Source organism: Pelmatolapia mariae, linkage group LG20, assembly GCF_036321145.2.
Source record: "Pelmatolapia mariae isolate MD_Pm_ZW linkage group LG20, Pm_UMD_F_2, whole genome shotgun sequence".
NCBI lineage: Eukaryota > Metazoa > Chordata > Actinopteri > Cichliformes > Cichlidae > Pelmatolapia > Pelmatolapia mariae.
Window position 1 is genome coordinate 10785127 of NC_086244.1, and position 13183 is coordinate 10798309.

General features: G+C 37.5%; 1 protein-coding gene across 1 annotated transcript; it reads right to left on the reverse strand.

Annotated features, from left to right (window-relative positions):
* Nucleotides 1-784: 784 nt before the first annotated feature.
* On the reverse strand, nucleotides 785-4368 carry LOC134618440 (stonustoxin subunit beta-like). The gene is made up of 5 exons (XM_063463827.1): nucleotides 4297-4368; nucleotides 3712-3867; nucleotides 1879-1925; nucleotides 1215-1730; nucleotides 785-816 (listed from the first exon to the last, which is right to left on the reverse strand). The coding sequence occupies exons 2-5, from the start codon at nucleotides 3741-3743 to the stop codon at nucleotides 785-787; spliced, it is 627 nt and encodes a 208-aa protein (XP_063319897.1). The 5' UTR covers nucleotides 3744-3867; nucleotides 4297-4368.
* Between the last annotated feature and the right edge of the window lie 8815 nt (nucleotides 4369-13183).

A 13183-nucleotide genomic window follows, 5' to 3' on the forward strand; every position in this document is an offset into this window, starting at 1 on the left:
CGTTAATCACCAACAGCTTCATTAATGTGGATGAACTGGACGCTTCCAGGGAAACTATCAGGATCACATGCCTCCAGTGGTCACTGTGAGTAACTACAACTCTGCACATACAATAATTAAGATGAAGATATGTTTTTATTGTAGAAAGATGAACCAAATTTAGTTTGACTCTGACAAACGATGGCAAGATAAAAGTAGTTTGTTAAAAAAGACACAAAAATGGTAACAATGAAAACAAATACAAACAACAGCATATCCTGATATGAGGCTCACAGATCAGGATCAATACAATACGTAGCAACCGACATTGATGTTGCCATGGTGACCGCTGCCATATATAGTATTTCTGTTACCTCACTTGTCTTAAACATCAATGCTGGCTGTTTTTCATTTTACTAATGAGTCCACTCTCTTCCCTCACTTTCGTCTCTTCCTCGTGTTTGAGCTCCTCTCAGAGAGGATTTAAGAAAGAGCTTTGATGATGCTGTAGCTCAGGAGATAGAGCAAGGCATCTAATGATCAGAAGGTTGGTGGTTCAATCCCTGACTGCTCCAGCTGGCGCACAAAGTGTCCTTGAGCAAGACACTAACCCTCTCCGATGCATCCATCAGAGTCTGAACGTGTTAAACAAGAATCAGTCCATTCACCATGGAAATATCAAAGTAGAAAGTGATGTCAGTTATGATTGGCTGCACAGCTGGATCACATGACCAGGTGAGTGGTACAAATAACAGGAAAGCTTCTCTTGTGGCTTTAATGATCATTTGAATTGATAACTTATGATTTACAGACTGTTCTTTATCTTTTCATTGTCGTCTGAAACACAGAAAAAAATCAGTGTTGGAAAATATGACATTTATATCTAGTTTGGTTTAATTCTCCAAAGGCCACCACAGACATGACAAAGTTATTTCATGATTATAATGCACAAAAACAAAAATCAGGATGAGCCCTGCTGCTCACCAAACTTGTGTTGAATAATAATTTGTGAATCATTTAGTTTAAAACATCAACTGACTGAATCCATGAATCTCATCATGTGTTTCAGAGTGAAAGACACAGACATGTACAGACTGACCTGTTTCTCTAACAGGTCAGTCTGTACATGTCTGTGTCTAACTACACTAACACTAACTACACTAACTACTAACTACACAGAGTCACTGACTCAGAGCGAAATAATAGTTTATCAATACTGAAACCCATTATCAAACCATCCGATTGATCCCAGAACCCAAATCCAGGATAAAGAGGTTCAGTGAATGTGGTGTTGAAGGTGTGGAGGTGGATCAGAGTGTCAGAGGAGACTCTGTAGAAGGACAGAGTGCCAGCAGGACAGTCCACATACACTGCTGCTCTGTTAGAGACAGAGGAGGAGGAGGAGGAGATGGATGTTTGTCTCTTATTGTGCCAGACATAACGAGGACCATCATCAGAGCAGAAAAGACTCCAGGACTGATCACTTCCACCAAACACACACTCATCACTCCTTCCTTTCCTTTTGATTCCTCTGTAACTCACTGATATCCAAGCCCTCCTCGTCCACTCGACCTCCCAGTAACAGCGACCAGTCAGACCATCCCTACACAGCAGCTGTTCACAAACATCAAATCTGTCTGGATGATCAGGATATGACTGAACCTCCTCCACATGTGTCACCTTCCTGTTGTTGTCAGACAGTTGGAGGTTTGTGTTCACTGTGTTTGTGTCGATTGTGAGTTGACAGGAACCTGATGGAGAGAACAAACACAATCCAGCTGCAGTTATTGATCCATCATCTCTTCATTGATTGACACTTTGATGATGACTCCTGACATGATGAAGATGGTTGACTGTGTGCTGCTTTGTTTTCATGAATCCCATTAAAAACACACTTACACTTCCTCAGACCTGGTCTCAACCATCGGACTCCAGCAGGCTCCACCCTGAAAGGAGGAGGGGTCAGAGCAGTCAGCATGCACACATGGACATTACATGGCTCTCACACACACACTGTTACACACTGATAAAGGAACAGTCCAACATTTTGACACATAAATGTTTAAACTTCAAAAGAGCAAAACTCATAATCACATCACATTTAATCTCCTTTATTAAGCACGATGTCCAGGGAGCATTGACATGTGCCACAGTCAAGGTTCAACACACTGTGACATTCATGCTGTCAGGGAGTGGGTGCATATTACATGTAAAGACTGGGACTGGGTACAAAAACTGATCCAGTACAGGTAGAGTGCAGCAGCCAGTGCATCACATATTAATGCAGCGGTCATCACACCACATACTGCTTTCTATGTAAAGGAGCCTTCATTCTCAGATTAGGGCTGTTTGTGACCATAAAGTCTGTCTCACAAGGGCAGCCACTGGTCCAGGCCAGGATGCCTCCACAGTGGGATGTCTGAGGGTGCAGACATGGGTGAAGTTAGGACCAGGTGCCAGTGGACCTGTGGACCTCTGGAGATAGGAGTTATTGTTTCACTCCACCAAAAGCAGGAGAGAAAGATGTTTATTAATAATCCTTATTAATAAATGCTCTGTAGAGCAAATGTGTTGAAGGTAAACAAACATAAATGATGGAAACAGCATCAACCAATCACAATGCTGCACTCTTGCAGGAGGTTGTGATTTGATGCATGTGATGAATATATTTATGTATGTATTTATTTCTTATTCTCCTAACAGGAAAATTATCTTTTATTTTTGTATATTTATACTAACATAAGTGCATTTAAAGGCTCGTCATCTTGATTTATTTATTCAGAAATGATATCAATAACAATAATACAGGGAAACCCTGAATTAAATGACACAATTCTTGGTCATTGATGGTTACAGCTAACAGTGTCTCTGGGACCACTTTTGACAGCATTTGACTGAAGTGCTGGTTGCTGCAGGGCCACCATGAAGGCTCTTTCTGGAGCTCTCAGTGCTGCAACACATATCCTGCAGTGCAGGCTGCAGGGTAACAGGACCAGTGGTTGTTAATGCTACATCCACTTTACAGTCAAAAACACCCACTAGTCTGGGCCTAACACCCAACCGGTGACCCGGTTTCCTCCACCAGCTCCATCCCTTTGTTTCTTAATCTTTGCTTTCTGTTGGAATGATTATTTCTTATTATAATTTGAATTTCAAGGTTGATCGACCAAAGTTAATTCACTTTGACTGCATTCTATTTTTCTGTTGTTTTCTACTAACTATCATCACAAAGTCTGGAAGATCAATTTGATTTTTTAGCACAAACAAGTTTCAGTAGTAAACGCTCAGAAGCAGCAAACTAGCAGTGCAAAATAGCCCATTTTAGTAGGCGGCCAGTTAAGTTGAGTGACCTAGTAATCCATTTACTTTTACTAATATGTTTTTCTAAGCTGGGGAAACAACTTCCCCCTAATGCTAGTTTATGCTGGGCCAGGCTAAACATGTCCTGGACATGGTCTCTGCACACAGATAAAACTTAAAATAAATAAAGAGTGAAAATGTCAGTTCCTTTCCAGAGATCAGTTTGAACAGGCTGCACTGTTGTTGCTGACAGAGATTTTGTCCTTTGAGACCCCATACAGACATCTACTGTTTAAGTTAGACCAGAATGGAAAAATGTTCCTATATGTGTGATTGTTCAAATAACACTGGTTTCCAGCATTAAGTAATCAGACAGAGCCAGTTTCCTCATCTATCAGACACTGTTTGTGGCTGTAACGGCCATCTACATACCTCAGAGTGTCCAGTCTTAGCTGCTCAAGCATCTTCACTCCTGCCTCTCCTGGGTTATTGTAGCTCAGGTCCAGCTATTTCAGATGGGAAGAACTGGAGCTAAAAGCTGAGACCAGAGACTTGCAACCTTCCTCTGTGATCAGGCAGCCTGACAGCCTGCATACATGACAAATACTCTTAGAGAAGAGCAAAATAGCTAAATGCAAACAGGAAATTGCAGCCAAAAATCATTAAAAATGACATGACTGAAACAGGAGTTAAAAATAGCCATTAGTCAATCTAAACCTTAGATTGTAAACCTCTAAACCTCATCTACTGAACGTTTGGGGTGGCTGTAGCTCAGGCGGTAGAGCAGGTCACCTACTGATCGGAAGGTTGGTGGTTTGATTCCTGGCTTCCCCTAGTCTGCATGCCAAATATCTTTGGGCAAGATACTAACCCCAAATTGCTCTCCGATGCATTCATCGGAGTATGAATGTTAGCTAAAAAAAGCACTTAGACAAATGTGTGAATGCACAAGTTGTATAAAGCGCTTTGAGTGCTCAGAAGAGTAGAAAAGCGCCATATAAGAACCAGTCCATTTACCATTTCAAGAACGCTGAATTGAGTGTTTCCAGTTCACAATATGGACTTTTCAGCTCAGAACACAAAACTTTCACTCCAGAGTCTTTCAGGTCATTGTTACTCAGGTCAAGCTCTCTCAAACTAGAGGGCTGGGAGCTGAGTAGTGAAGACAGCTTCTCTCTGAGAGATTACAGACACTCAATCTGAAGAGACAATAAAGAGAAAAATAATAATGTTAAACTTTCTGGTCTGAACCTTTGACAAATACATGATCTAGATAAAATATCATCTCTATAAAGGTTAAATTCTGTGGAGGGTTAATTAATCATCAATTGGACACATTCACAGAGCTTTACCACACCATCACTAGACAACAATGGAATTATTTTAACTAAAAACAAATAATCAGAAAGTCTTCTGCCTGGTCTCGTACCTCTGTGTTTCTGTAACATGAATAATGAGCTGAAACTTTCCTCACGACACCACCGATCAGCTCGAAGGGCCCTCGAGTTTACCTGCATGCATCCTGTTCACCTGTCAGCTGTTTAACACCTGTTGCTTATTCAGGAAACACGCCCACATTACCTGGTGACAGTCACAGTTTAATGCCGGCCGCTGTTTGTCAATATAAAATAATTTAGTTCCAATATTGTGCACATTGGTATTGCAAATGCACCATATTTTACAGACCATAAGGCTCACTGGATTATAAGGCGCATTAAGTGAAACAAAAATGTCGCATAAGTCAAACTTTACTCAGCTCATTCTTCTTGCTTCCTCCACTTCCGTACCTTTGATTCATTAATGTTTAATTCTCTCACAGCTGCTTTATTCCCATGTTGGGAAGGGCGATACAGTTATAGAATAGCATATAAGTGAACCTGTTGCTTTAATAAGGATTTGGGCTATATGCATTTAAATTAAATAGATTTATTGACAGACATCAATTAATAAGTAAACATGTACCTCAGTAATATAGTTCTGCCACTTATCTGCTCTAATGACTGGAAATCTGATATCCAGTCACCAGCACAGCTCACTCACTTACACTCACTTACTTCACTGTTTTTGCTCCTGAGCAAATCAGTTTGTTTTAGATTAAAGTTGTTTCATAACTGCATAATTTTACTGAAGTTTAATGTGTCAGCGGAGCACATGTGGAACTGAACCATTCGCTTGTCTTAATTATCTGATGTTTACATGTGTTACACTTTTTTAATCTTTAATTTTAAGTTGAAACTAACATTTAAAAACATTTGATACAATGTGGAAAGAGGAAGAGTATTTCCACCAGGAGCAGAAACGTCTGACTCAGCATGACGATGCTGTTGGTGGATACTGAAGAGCTCAGCCTGTCAAGACAGGATTAGGTTATGGTTTTTAAACACGTTTATTCAATTATATTCTGAGGCCAGTTATCTGGTATAATTTTTGGAAGTCTATTAAAATAAAAATAAAATCAGATGTGTGGTCTTTTGGTTGTTTTTTGTTCAATAAGCAGATGTTGGTGTTTCAGCAATGCAGTAACTTAAGTTTAAAAGGCTTGTTAGAAACTATGAAACACATCATACAGACTTGTGGACATTAGAAGACGACTAATAATCATCATAAATAACACTAAAGGCAGGAAGGTGTCCTTTATAACTAATAATATTAATAGTGGTTGGCACCTCCAAATTTATATCAGAGTCTGTCTGTGTCACGGCGGCGGAGATGAGCCGTGTGGAAAATAATAAAGGAGGATCCAATTGCAGGCAAGAATGAAGGTGAGAAGGTGGTTTATTAAACACAAAATGAAATGGACAAAACAGCAACACGGGACCGAAACTAACTAAACTGAGAACAACTAAACTACAGACACAAACCAGGACCTGAACATGAAGGAAGATGAGCGGAGGTAGCAGGCGACAGACAGCAGGGAGACACACAGATGAAGTGGGATGTAAACGCAGACGGACCAGCAACAACAATGACTAACGACGTGACTTAAATACACACAGAGAAACACAGGGAGATTACACACAGGTGGTGGACACAGCTGGGAGTAATTAACAAGACGAGACAAAGGTAAAACTGAACACACTCACGTAAGACAAGGACCTTCAGAATAAAACAGGAAACTAGAACACTACACCAAGACGCAGACCTGACACCGAGAGACAAACAGAAAATGACACATGGAACTAAACCCACACAAAACATGAGAACACAAATCCAAAATACCAATAAACAGAAACATGGAATTCAAAAAACAATCACCATCATCACAAAATGAGAAAACAATCCAAAACACCAAGATAACTGAAACACAAAGTGCCAGAGAAACATAAAGAACAATCCATAACGCAAAAGTAAACCAAAACATAATAAACTCAAAATACTGGGTCCAACGGACCCAGAACCGTGACAGTCTGCAGCTGAGACAATACAAACTCAAACTGTGGGGAGAAGATTATATCACTTCAGTTTAAATTGACTTGGAAGCGCCACATTTTCACAGACTTCTTTATTTATAGCATTTTTACGTGCTGTATAGATTATACAGTTAGGTCCATAAATATCTGGACAGAGAGAACTTAATTTCTAATTTTGGTTCTGTACAGACACTAAAATCAATTTTAAATGAAACAACTCAGATGTGTTTGAAGTGCAGACTTTCAGCTTTAATTCAGGGGATTGAACAAAGAGATTGCAGAAAAATGTGAGGAACTAAAGCATGTTTAACACAATCCCTTCATTTCAGGGGAAATGTAAAGGAAAAAATAAATAACTTAATTAAATTAATTAAATAACTAGAAAAATTTGCATTTCCTGCGAAAATGCTGTGTGGATGCCTTAACGCTGAAGCTGTCTGCTGAAAAGCTGAAAAAGATGAAAAGTTGCAAAAAAGTTGCAAAAAGTTGCAAAAACATCTAAAAAAAGTATAGAAGTTATGAGCACCAAAAGTCATAGCCTACATTAGCACAAAGAGCAGAATTTTTCAAAGTTTGAATGGTGAAAATTGGCTGAAAACTGAGGGAGTAGTTAAGAGGTGAAAAGGCTGAAAATTTTGCAGAAAAGAGGTGAATCAGCAGAATTTCTGCAGAAAAGAGGCAAAGAAGCAGATACTTGCACTGAAAAGAGATGAATCAGCAGAGTTTCTGCTGAAAAGAGTTTTTTTTTATGAAAACAGCCAAAAAAGCTGGAATTTGTGCTGAAAAGGGTTGAAAAAAATGAAAATTTTGCTGAAAAGGGGTGAAGAAGCTAAAGTATACCAAATCAAAGTACTTGTGCCAAAACTTCCATATTGTGGTACTACTACATTACAACATGAATACGGATTAAAGATGAAAGAAACTGGCAACAAATTCCTCCACTACAAACCAGTCTGATACCACTACTTTGCAGTGTTCACGTTTACTAAGGCACTACCCAAAAGGCGCCACAAGAGGGCATTCCAACACAAGAGATGACCTATGTACACTTATGCACTTAGTAACAGTCAGCCTCCTACTTTGCCACTACGTAATACAGCGGAAATACAGTAGCAGAAATACAATGTTTTTGCAGAAACACTGTAATTTCACTCAAATACTATGAAATAGCAGTAATACTATGATTTGGCAGAAATACTATGTTTCAGTACAAATACTATGACAAAGCAGAAATACTATGACTTAGAAGTAATACTATAACAAAAGGGATTCCTGAAAATACTATGAAATTGCAGTAATTCTATGATTTGGCAGAAATACTGTACTTCGTACAAATACAATGCTTTGGTAAAAATACTATATTTTGATTTTAACTCTATGATTTGGAAAAGATGAAAGCATTGAAAAAGGTGAAAAGGCTGAAAATTTTGCAGAAAAGAGATGAATCAGCAGAATTTCTGCTGAAAAGAGGCAAAGAAGCAGAACGTTGCGCTGAAAAGAGATGAATGAGCAGAATTTCTGCTGAAAAGAGGCAGAATTTCTGCTGAAAAGAGGCAGAATTTCAGCAGAAAAGAGGCAAAGAAGCAGAAAGTTGCGCTGAAAAGAGGTGAATGAGCAGAATTTCTGCTGAAAAGAGGCAGAATTTCTGCTGAAAAGAGGCAGAAGGTTCTGTATGTAGAAAAAGAAACACGATGAACCATGTGTGAAATAAATAAAGAAATGAAATGAAAGAACAACCTGATTCTGCTCAAATTCACCAATCAGAGCTACTGCCTCTGTCTGCTTCATTAGGCTGGGTACTTGAATGTATTTCGGTCTATATTAGAAAAGCTGCTAAAATTATAAAACTTTGCAGAATTGTAATAAATGATCAATATAAATGACAGATCTGTGATAGTGTTTAAATTTGTAATGAAAAAAAAATGTTGAAGCAAGGTGGGATTGAACCCACGACCTTTGAGCTGCAGAGCCGTGTCATTACTGATTGCGCCACCTGGCAAGGGGGCGGGCGGCTGAAAGACAGACATTTGGGCAGTCAGAAAATAGATCGCGGTGAGCGGCGAAAAGCGCCGTTTTTTGGAGTTACAAAACGTCGTGTAACTCAAAAACTAGGTGGGCTAGCAGCATAATTCTTGGACTGGGAAAGGAAGGAAAAAAGTGTAATATTTTAAAAAGTATAATAGTAATAAACACCAAAAGTCATAGCTGGAATTAGCAGAAAGAGCAGAACAGTTTAGAGTTTGAACTGAGAAAATCGGCTGAAAACTGAGGGAGTAGTTAAGTGCCAAAAAACCTGAAAACTTGCAGCAACTTGAAAAAGAATAAAGTTTAAAGAGAAACAGGAACTCAATATTGTGGAAGCCCTTGAGGGCATCCACACAATAAAGAACTAGAAAAAATTGCATTTCCTGCGAAAATGCTGTGTGGATGCCTTAACGCTGAAGCTGTCTGCTGAAAAGCTGAAAAAGATGAAAAGTAGCAAAAGTTGTATGGTGGTGAAAAAAATGTTGTCCTAAGCAGGATTTGAACCTGGCCCTCCTGTGCTCAAGGTAGCAACTCATCTCACTGTGCCAATCTCACTCTGACAAAGAAAGAGATGGAGAGACTGACAATTATGGTGGAATGAGCAGAAGCTGCTGAAAATTGTCCTGATAAGAGGTAAAAGGGCTGAAAATTTCGCAGCAAAGAGGTAAATCAGCAGAATTTCTGCAGAAAAGAGGCAAAGAAGCAGAACACTGCGCTGAAAAGAGGTGAATCAGCAGGATTTCTGCTCAAAAGAGTTTTTTTCTGAAAAAAAGCTGAGATTTGTGCTGATAAGAGGTGAAAAGGCTGAGAATTTTGCAGAAGAGGTGAATAAGCAGAATTTTCTGCTGAAAAGAGGCAGAATTTCTGCTGAAAAGAGGCAGAAGATTCTGTATGTAGAAAAAGAAACACGATGAACCATGTGTGAAATAAATAAAGAAATGAAATGAAAGAACAACCTGATTCTGCTCAAATTCACCAATCAGAGCTATTGCCTCTGTGTGCTTCATTAGGCTGGGTACTTGTACGTATTTCGGTCTATATTAGAAAAGCTGCTAAAATTATAAAACTTTGCAGAATTGTAATAAATGATCAATATAAATTACAGGTCTGTGATAGTGTTTACATTTGTAATGAAAAAAATTTTTTGAAGCAAGGTGGGATTGAATCCACGACCTTTGAGGTGCAGAGCCGTGTTATTGTGTGGATGCCCTCAAAGGGCTTCCACACTATTGAGTTCCTGTTTCTCTTTATTCTTTATTTTTCTTTTTCAAGTTGCTTCCGTACGTTTTTTGGACTTTAACTACTCCCTCAGTTTTCAGCCGATTTTCTCCGTTCAAACTCTATACTGTTCTGCTCTTTCTGCTTATGGGTGCTATGACTTTTGGTGTTTATTACTATTATACTTTTTAAAATATTACACTTTTTTCCTTTTTTTTGTCCCATTGAAATGAATGGAAAACTTCCACAATTCTGCTAAAACTTGCTTGTTTTTGAAACGTAACTACTTCCTCATACTTTCACCTAGAAACTTTTTCAGATCTTCTACCGTTTTAATTTTATACCTCTTTAAGTTTTCAGTTGCAAAATTGTGATTTTTCAGAAAATACATGCGTTGTTATGGTTGCTATGCAATTAACTCAGAGTGTGCACTTGTCCTTTCTGAATTTTCTCTTCATGTCTGAACAACTTCTTGCTACTCGCTCAATTTCCACTCAATCCCCACAAATTATATATCAAAACGTAGGTATTTGTGCTGGCTTTCAGAAAATGTCACTATCAGTCTTGTGGGATTTACACATTTTTTGCAAATCTCCTCAGAGCAACACAAGGTCTGAAAATGCTCCATTGAAACTCTATGGAGAGTTTGTTCAAAATCATTTCTGTAATGAGAGGCATTTTCAAATCGTCATATCTCCTTAACGAAACAATGTTGAGACATGAGGCTTGTGCCAATATATCTTCAGACATCCCTGATGCTCACAATTCAAGAATTGTATCCTCACCTATTACCGTTTGGCCATGAATTACACTTGTTTGAGGATAGGAAATTTGTCCCTCGCTCAGATTTCTTCAGATTTCAAACTCTGGAAATGAGGCACTTTTTTCTCTCGTCATATCTTTTTGATGGATTTCAACAGAGACCTGAAAATTTCCATGACTGTTCACCAAAGGCTGCTGTTTCTTACTGTGAAAGAATGATTTTGATGCTCCATATAGATTTAGAGTTACAAAACGTTGTTTGAGGGCAAGTCAAGGCAGTTTTGCTTTGCCTCTACTCAGTTACAGTGTATTACAAGTCATATATCTTCAATAATTTATATTTTATCTCTGAATTTTGAAGACCTGCAGATTCCTCCATCTCTTCTGAACAAAACGGTGTCAGAATGAGCGTTCTAGCCCCTACGGTTAGGAAATTATGGCCATTTGTTCGAGGGGAGTCCTGAATGTGAGAAATACACTGAAGAAGACTCATACACTCATCTGTGTGTGTAAGGGCTGATTACAGCAGGTGCAGCCAATTTAGCTGACCTAGATATACCAAGCCCAGACTCTTAACAGCCACTGCTCCCTTTAGGCTCTGTGTATATGTGTGTGTAACAATATTTCTCCCATGTTAAAGTATTACTCCTCCATAATAGTATTTCTGCTAAATCAAAGTACTTCTACTACATCTTAGTACTTCTGCTCAATCATAGTAATTCTGGGAAATCATAGTATTTTTGCCAAATCATGGTATTTGTGCCAAATCATGGTTTTTGTGTCAAATCATGACATTTCTGACATGTTATAGTATTACTAGTAGGTGGAGGTATTTCTGTTATTTCTGAATATAGTATATCTGCCAAATCATAGTATTTATGCAAAATTGCAGTATTTCTGCTAAAAAGCAGAAATAGTACCTTTTAGCAGAAATTTCTCTCAAAAGATATTATTTATGTTAAAACATAGTATTTCTGCTAAATTATAGTATTTGTGCCAAATCATAGTATTTGTACTAAGTCATAGTACTTGTGCCAAATCATAGTATTTGTACCCAATCATAATATTTCTGCCATACCATCGTATTTGTGCCAAATCATGGTATTTTTTTGCCAAATCATGGCATTTGTGCCAAACCATGTTATTTGTGCCCAATTAAAATTTCTGTTATGTTATAGTATTACTACTAAGTCGTAGACCTTCTGTTATGTTATAGTATATCTGCTGATTATAGTATATGTGCCAAATCATAGTATTTATAGCAAATCATAGTATTTGTGCCCAAACATAGTATTTCTTGCCAAATTGTAGTATTTGTGCAAAATTATACTATGTCTGCAAAATCACAGTATATCTGTTATGTTATAGTATTACTACTGAGGCATAGTATTTCTACCAAATCATACTATTCCTTTAAAATCATAGTATTACTGCAATTTCATAGTATTTGAGCAAAATCGTAGTATTTGTGCAAAAACATACTATGTCGGCAAAATCACAGTATATCTGTTATGTTATAGTATTACTACTAAGGCATAGTATTTCTACCAAATCAAAGTATTCCTTCAAAATCATAGTATTACTGCAATTTCATAGTATTTGAGTGAAATCGTAGTATTCGTGCAAAAACATACTATGTCTGCAAAATAACAGTAAATCTGTTACGTTATAGTATTACTACTAAGGCATGGTATTTCTACCAAATCACAGTATTCCTTCAATATCATAGTATTACTGCAATTTCATAGTATTTGAGTGAAATCGCAGTATTTGTACTAAATCATGGCACTTGTGCCAAATCATAGTATTTTTTGCAAATTATATTATTTGAACCAAAACATTGTATTTGTACGAAGTCATAATATTTCTTCTAAATCAAAGTATTTCAACCAAATCTCAGTAGTTGTGCTAAAACCCAGTATTATTGCCAAATCATAGTATTTGTACTGAAACATAGTATTTGGGCCAAATCATAGTATTTCTGCCATATTGTGCTAGTTTTGCAAAAACGTAGACTGTCTGCCAAATTATAGTATATCTATTATGTTATAGTATTATTACTAAGTCGTAGACTTTCTGTTTTGTTATAGTATATCTGCTGAATATAGTATATGTGCCAAATCATAGAATTTAAAGCAAATCATAGTATTTGTGCTAAAACATAGTATTTCTGCCACATTATACTATTTGTGTAAAAGCAAAATGTCTGCAAAATCATCATATATCTGTTATGTTATAGTATTACTACTAAGGCATAGTATTTCTGCCAAATCATAGTATTTTTGAAGAAACATAGTATTTCTGGTACATCATAGTATTTCTACTAAAAAAATAGTATTTCTGCCAAATTGTAGTATTTGTTTAAAATCATAGCATTTGAACCAAATCATAGTATTTGTGCCAAAACATTGTATTTGTACAAAGTCATAATCCTTCTTCTAAATCATAGTATTTCAATCAAATCTCAGGAGTTGTGCTAAAACGCAGCA